We start from the raw sequence: 7,689 nt of genomic DNA, 5'->3' as shown, positions 1-7,689 counted from the left end.
AACATTTTAAGAAAAAAAAAGGAGAAATCTTATTAAATGAACTCAAGTGGCATCGTTCTCACAAATATTTCATCAAACACCTCTTGTGCACATGAAGAAAAAAAGCTAGCATAAACCTCCACCTTCCACCACCAAGGAAAAAAATGTAGGGAGAATAGGGGGGCTAGTTATATATATAGGCCGAGACCTTTTATCCCGGTTTGAGCCACAAATCAGGACAAAAGGGCTGCCAGCATGCCGCAAAAGGCCTCAGACCCTTTTTCGCGTCCCGAGCCTCCAGCCGGGACAAAATGTCCCTAAAGAACCGGGACAAAAGTCCCCGTGCCCTCCCGCTGGTTTCGGGGCGACGTGGCCTGGCCATTTGTCCCGACTCCAGACTGGGCCGGGACAAAAGGCCTGGACGGAAGGTCAGTTTTCTACTAGTGCATGATACAACCTTGTACTTTTCTGAAGACATCTGAACGTATGTGTGAAACCACAAACCTGTAAATACCAACAAAGATTCTCCCATAATTTTAATTTGAGGGGCAATGTCATGGCGATGTGCACGAGCGCAATTATTAAAATAGTTAGTCAATATCGGCAAGAGTACCTACATCAGTATACCCGGGAAAAGCAACCGAACAACTTGGTCAACGCCGCTACGGAGTCAAGAGTACGAATCACCATTGTCGAGAACGTAGCAGTCGGGTGAAATATTGCAAGGACAATCCTCCTCATGGCAACCATGAGAAAAGATTCAAAATCAATCTAAAGGCCATACCAAGAAAATTTGTAGTCATCTGGCAGATCGTGTTCTCCACCCCTCCCGGCAACGGCGAGGCCGACTGGAGGAGGGGGAACCGATCTATAGAGGAGGCAGGGGTGGAGGCGGCGCTAGGGTTTTGTCTTCTCTGTTTCGACGAACCGGCATGGGCCATATACTCAGAGATCCTATATATAAATATTTGCAATGAAACATCTCCAAAATTATCTCTACTATATTAAATGGCTAGAGGTGGTGTCCCATGGTACGTCCAACCTCCCACCTCAAATCAAAAATAAAACCCCACGCCTCTTCTCCCGCACGCCACGTTTATACGTAAAAAACGGAATAAACCAGGAACAAAACCGGCTGATGGAAACGACCAAGCAGGTCACCACCCACGCACGGTCTTTGACCTCTCGTCCCGCACAGCCAAAACAAAAAAAAAATCCCCTGATTGATTCCTTGCCTTGCCGTCGATGCGCCGCCTCTCTCCGGCCGCCCCTCTCTGGCCGCCTCTCTCCGCCCCCCCTCTCTGCTGTCTCTACCGTCAGGCGCGCCGTGTCGCCGATGCCTCCTTCTCCGCCCCCCCTCTCCGGCCGCCCCTCTCCAACCGCCGGTCTGCCCCGTGCGGGTCAATCCATGCAACCGCCGGTCATCTCCTTGCGCGGCAACTGCCGATCGTGGAGATTACCACCTCCAGCACAAAATGCTCAAAGCCCCCTCCCCGCCCTTGTTCTCCCCTCGTCTCCCAGTCACCTCTCTCAAATCCGGCGACTGGACCAGCTGCTGCCGCCACTGGGAAACCTCCGACCACAGAATAGGTCGGACGCCGCCGGCAGTGGCCACGCTGCTGCGTCGTCCATCTTGCTCGTCGCCCACCAGAAGACAGGAGGGCGTGCACAGGACGTCTTCCTCCTCCTTACGCCGCATCTTTGGACGAAGAAGCGTTGGTCTGCTACACCCCCTCGACATCCTCTGCGCGCATGCCCCCATGCACTCATGCTGCTTGTTCTTTTGGTTTGATTGAGATTCATGACGTGCAGGTGGAGGGCGGTGGCTCCAGGGGCAGTGACCATCGCGACGAGGCAACTGCAGGGTACACGAAGGAGTTCTACTTCCACAACCTGCTGCTCGAATCCTATTCCTTCTACTGGTTCAGGAGGTAATGAACATTTGTGTATTCATTAGGCCTCAAGATTGTGCTGTTCGTGGTTAAACATATCAGATCATCTCCTAGAGTACCTTTTGAATTGCAGACAAACATGTCTGACATAGAAGCATACATGCTCAATAGGAGCTACACACACTGGTATATGCCAACAATCGACGGGGTTGGTAGATGTGCTCATGTGCAGAACTAGGCGACATCACCCCCCTCCCTGTATTATTTACCGCAGATTGTGGTGTTTCGATTATGCCCATCTACTCGATATGGCTGTTTAATCTTGTTGTCAGATTCTCATTACTGATTTTTTATCTAGAAATTCATCCTATTATAATCATAGATGAGCTTGTTGTTTGCTGTGATTTCCCTGTGCAATTCGGATTATAAAAACAGATTCGAGTCCTTGCATTGATGGCGTGTTCTATACTGTCGTGGCCTCCCTCAGATCTGGTCATTTGTTTCTACCATAGTATGTAGTAAAACATTTGCAATTTGAAGGGGAAAGCTTGAACAAAACAATATTTCCTGCTCTCTGTTTGTGTAATGATAGATTGTGCTCGACGATTGCTGATTATTTTCCCGGACCAGCATTAGATGAAATATTGACACAGTAAGCCTTTTCAGGGGATCTAACACAATTATAATATTTTGTGCATGAGAGGAACTCCCTAATCGAGTGGAAGGAATAGGAAGATCCTACGTGAATGGCACTAACTTGCAGAGTTCCCTCCTTAATTGTTAATATATCTTACTGATCTTTTTCCTTAGCAAACCCCACACATCCACATGCGAGGTTCTGTAATTTGGTAGCCAATATTAGCTTGACAATTATTTGGTTCTGGAAACCTGAAGGCCAACCTGAAGGAAGATGTGTTTTTTGTGTTGTTATTATTCTTTTCTCCTTTTCACAATCATACAAGTGAACATGCCATTTTTTTGCAGATACCTGACCAAGGTTTTCGTTATTGGCCACATTATCTGGATGAAGTTAAGTTAGCAACAAAGTTAGTAGGGACCCTATCTCTCTACCGCTGATAGCCTGCCAAGCATTCAACAAGGTGAGAATTCTTCATTGATCGTTGGTGCTAATATGTACAAATCATGCAGTATCTTGCAAACATGAAAGCAGAATCTGTAGCAAAGACCTGTGTCATGGCCTATGTTTATCGTGATCACTGAATGGCCTCACTTTAAAAAGACTGTAGCATGATAAAAGCAAACCCTGCTAATGATATTCCTTACTGCTTCATTATTTATTTTCAGTTGCTTTACCACAGCAGTAACAATTGACAAATTGAAAAAAAGGAAGTTTGTATATGCTGCTTTAGAAATTGTATTGGAGAGGGTGCATACATTTCAATAAATTTGTAACTAATTTGTGAGCAACCTGTCTAGAGATAGGGTGTTTCTTCCACAAATACCTCTCTGCCCCTCTGATGACGAAATGTTCCCATTCAGATTCAAGAGGAAGCAATTCCCAATCAGGCTCAGCTTTGCCATGACAATCAACAAGGCACAAGGACAGACCATCCCAGTTGTCGGCGTGTACCTACCGGAGGCGGTATTCTCCCATGGTCAGCTCTATGTTGCGTTGTCCAGAGCCACCGCAAAAAGCAACATTAAGATTCTCGCTGTCAAGGACCAGGAAAAGAACTAGAACAAGAATTCAAAGAAGAGGAAAAGATCCGAGTCCTTAGTTACGACCACAAAGAACATAGTGTACAAAGAAGTCCTTATTGTTTGATGTCATTGGGAAAAATCTTAGCAGCTTCCCTGTTGATCCTTATATACCACTTCTGTAAAGGTAAGAATTGTACCACTGACTCCTTGGTATCAGATGATTGCAATATGAGGGTTATATATATATGGTACCTGATCCGAGCTTCGTATAAGTTGATTTTCTATCATAAGTTACTATCATTTCTTTTAGAGAAGTTACTATCATTCTTGAGTGTGTCCGTGATATTCCCATATTCATATATCTGCAGATATGCTCACTTGGATTCTTATATTATTTTATTTTATTTAACTTGTTTTTAACCATGCCATTTTGCACAGAATACTCATCCTTGGACCTCATACCTTTGCCTGGACATCTCAAATTAAAATTAGATAGTAATATAACATGTGATATGTGCTGTAAGAATTAAGGTGCTTCTAAAATACATCTAGCACCTGATCTCTAGAAGTTGAAGACTAGCTAACAACCTGACACAAGAATGAATCTCTAGACAATAGTTGAAAGCCAATTGCAAGTTTGAATATGTAAACAAAATAGTTTTAATATATTGTGTTTTTTTGCAGATTAATTTATTTCTTATGCCCTGCAGAATTTTTGTTTGTATAATCTTGTCACAATTATTTAGTCAAGTTTATGAGCTGAAAAGATTACCAAAGAATGGGTCGTTGCTGCAGAGTACTGAATATATTACAATTGTAGTTTTGCGGCAGTAGATGGAATAGATAAACATACATGGGGTTACAATTGATTGACTATGTTACTCTGGTGCTTGATAACTGATTGCATACTAAACATCAACATGATTCACTGTCTCAGGTTGGAGCAAGAAACCCACAACTGTTCTGCAAGACATTTGAAGAAGCTCACAACAAGCTTGTACTGGCCTCTCATTTTCAAAAAATATTGCAGTCTCTATTTTTTTGGGAGATCTTACAAGATTGTGTCTACTTGTGGAGATATACAAAGAATTGAATCTGGAGGTGGTTCAAAGATTCCTGAATGTCTACAAGTACTGATGATGAAGTGTAATGGATGCTGCTGAAACCTTCAAATGCCAATGGACTCGGTTTTAGCATCGCTGCTGATGATGTTAAGATTTACGATTTGCTTTTCTGGTTCTCATCTTGTGAGAAGGTGATACAGAAATTCGTTGTTGATTAGCTAGATTAAAATGTTTCCTCTGTTTCAAAATGTATGCGAAGTTTACCACATGTTTCAAAAGCAACTGTATTAATTTGTCAGTGGCATGCGACCACATGCTTCAAAAGTAATTTTTAGGTAAGATATATTGAATAACTGATGCATCCAAGTGATGCCACTGGCAAATTGATGCATCCATGTGATACGACTGATGCCACTGAAAGCATGATTCACCTGGTGTCAATACTGATCAATTTCAGTTTGTGGACATAGCTCACCACTAGCTCTTCAGTCAACCAACCCAACCCCGTGAACCACAGCAACTCCGTCGCACTACACCACAACAGCAACACCTGATGCCATGGCACTGCGGCATTGCCTCCTTGGGGCAATGATTCTATGAACTACTGGCACTGTAAATAACTTGCAGTTCTAGACTCTAATTCGTAACTATGCATATTTCAGATGCTCCTAAGGATATGGAGAATGGAGCTTCGGCCGACTATGCCACCAAAGCTGAAGCGGGAACTGCAGAATACCTAATTGAACTCGAGGAGCCACCGGCGGCCCCTAAATAGGCGTCGGCACGCTGTCGTATGGGAGACGCCGGCAGAGCAACCTCTATTTGGGGATGCTGCTCCCACACCGGCGCCTCCAAAACGGCGCCCCCGATAGATTTTAAAAGTTAAAATCAAATTTTTAAAACGATATTCATACGAAATTTGAACGAAATTTGTACAAATTTAACATGAATTTAAACTAAAAACTAAAAAAACATCTAGCGGCGCCGGGAGTCGAAGGCGCTGAAGTCCAGGTCGTCAGAGGCGTCGCTGGATGCCCCAAAGGACCAGCTGTCGTCCTCGTCGGCCTTCTCCTCCTTTGGCGCCGGCAGTTCCAATGGTTCGGCGAGGTCGACGAAGGTTGCACCATGAATATCGTTTGCAGACCATTATATTGAGTTATTGTAAAAAAACCCGTGGCAACGCACGGGCATTCAACTAGTTGTCTTAATATGTCAAAACTGATCACACATGTTTCATTTTTTCAAGAAGAATATTCCGTAAATATGTAATTCTATAATTCTTAGATAACATAACTATAGAAAAAGAATCGAGATCAAAGCATGCTTTACGAGACAGCTTTCAGTATGGGCCTAATTCCAGATTTTGTTTCAAAGTAATTTTACCGGTAGCTTTGGTGCGTTCAACTCTACATTAATCTGGAAATTAATCCAAGGATAACTCATATATAAATGCATTGAATATTAAGCAGTTAAGTTTTGCAAGGTTTATTATTCCCCAAAAAAGTAAGATTTCATGTATAAACACCATTGGACACATACATAAGGATCAATGAAATCAGAATAGATCAACGAGCAAAATCACTTGTATCCGTGCACATACTTAAACCCTCCTAAGAATCTGTCTTAACGAGATTACATACTACATCATGAAAGATTACATACCGTACTTGCTAGAAATAGAAGATATTGGCGACGAAACAAAGAAAAACATTATTTTGATCCGATAGGATCCTACAAACTTTGAAGGTAAATCAACCAAAAGTAGCAACCGAAGCAAACTAAACACAAGGACGAAAAACATCTGAATGGACCAATCGACAGAATCAAGCTAGTACTATTGCTCCGGCGATCGCGAGGAACGCCAGGACACCGCCCCTCACGGCTGACGCGGACGACGGCGAATGCGGCGGCGGTGCAACCGTAGCATTGGTCGCCGGTGGCGGTGCAACTGCGGGAGGAGGCGGCGTCGACGAAGGAGATGGCGGTGGCGTCGACGAAGAACTTCCCGCAGGCGGCGGTGGCGTCGAGGAAGAGTTCCCCGCAGCAGGCGGAGTCGCCTGGGAACCCGCCGGTGCTGGGACGGGAGGCGGCAATGATGATGGGGGCGACGACTTGGATGGCGACGGCTTTGTGGAAGGAGAGGGGCTGCCACTGCCGGCACGCACCGCGAGGACGACGACGATGAGGTGCTCGCCGGCCTGGCAGCGTTTGGCGTCGCCGCTGATGAAGAAGTATGGGCCGGATCTGGCGAGGCCGAAGACGTTGTGGCCGCCCTCGAGATGGACGTAGGGGTCGGTGGTGTTGCAGGCGTCGTAGTGGCTCTGGCTCACCGCCATCACCGAGTCGCTGTGATCGCTGTACCTAAACACTGCGCCGATCCATCCAAGCCAGGCAAGCATGCACACACAGTAAGAAAGAAAATCAGCAACGAGTCGAACCGTGCGCAGTGCGGATCACGCCGCCGGCGGGGAACTGGACGGGAAGTAAGGTTTACGTACCGAGGCTGTCGTTGACCTGGAAGCGGTTGCGCTCGGCCCAAGTGTTGAACGGCTCGGCCGGGTGCGTCGCCCACCCGCCTCGGCCGCCGACGATGAAGTCGCGGCCGGCGCAACAGGTCGCCGCCAGCAGCAGGTGGAGGAGGGGAGCCACGGCGAGCCGCGCCAGTGCCATGCCGGTCATGTGGTGCCAAACTCAACGCCGATCGATCGATGTGGTAGCTAGGTCTTAGGTGTAGAGTATGTACTTATTTTGCGCGTGTGTGTTACGTGTGTATGTATACGTGCAGATCGTAGGTAGACTTTGCGCAGGGCGTGCGTGCGTATATATGGTGATGTAAAATGTTGCCGTTGTTGGGAAAGTTATTAATCGGCGGTGCAGCAATTAGCAGTGACAGCCACGGCCGTTGCGTATCTTATTAATTTTCTGCCTTGCATAGACGGGACGTTACGCGGCTCAGTCAATGCATGGCATGCGACGCCCAGATCGGGCTGGACTTAGAAATAAATGGGCCAGCACAGCCTGCCAAGATCAAAGTTTCGCAGAGGCTCATTCAAGTTGCGGGGTACCACTACACGAAGGCCGATCTTTGAGAA

The 7,689-nt window shown here is 46.0% G+C and overlaps 2 protein-coding genes across 3 annotated transcripts; one reads left to right on the top strand and one right to left on the bottom strand.

Moving 5' to 3' along the window:
• The first annotated feature begins 1,343 nt into the window (after positions 1-1,343).
• On the top strand, positions 1,344-4,903 carry LOC127338270 (uncharacterized). 2 transcript variants are annotated; one of them, XR_007874264.2, is made up of 5 exons: positions 1,344-1,698; positions 1,792-1,910; positions 2,856-2,971; positions 3,372-3,717; positions 4,471-4,903. XR_007874264.2 is itself a non-coding variant. In XM_071826944.1 (3 exons), the coding sequence occupies exons 1-3, from the start codon at positions 1,388-1,390 to the stop codon at positions 2,861-2,863; spliced, it is 438 nt and encodes a 145-aa protein (XP_071683045.1). In that variant the 5' UTR covers positions 1,344-1,387; the 3' UTR covers positions 2,864-2,989. The 2 variants fall into 2 exon arrangements, 1 of the variants encoding a protein (XP_071683045.1); XM_071826944.1 differs by lacking the exons at positions 3,372-3,717; positions 4,471-4,903 and having other exon boundaries at positions 2,856-2,989.
• A 1,277-nt stretch (positions 4,904-6,180) lies between these two features.
• On the bottom strand, positions 6,181-7,375 carry LOC127338271 (uncharacterized). Its single transcript, XM_051364462.2, has 2 exons — positions 7,096-7,375; positions 6,181-6,965 (listed from the first exon to the last, which is right to left on the bottom strand). The coding sequence occupies exons 1-2, from the start codon at positions 7,274-7,276 to the stop codon at positions 6,421-6,423; spliced, it is 726 nt and encodes a 241-aa protein (XP_051220422.1). The 5' UTR covers positions 7,277-7,375; the 3' UTR covers positions 6,181-6,420.
• Positions 7,376-7,689: the final 314 nt, after the last annotated feature.

The sequence above is a fragment of the Lolium perenne genome, chromosome 3 (genome assembly GCF_019359855.2).
Source record: "Lolium perenne isolate Kyuss_39 chromosome 3, Kyuss_2.0, whole genome shotgun sequence".
NCBI lineage: Eukaryota > Viridiplantae > Streptophyta > Magnoliopsida > Poales > Poaceae > Lolium > Lolium perenne.
The sequence above is the reverse complement of the archived record's forward strand: the minus strand, read 5'-3'. Positions and strand labels throughout refer to the sequence as shown.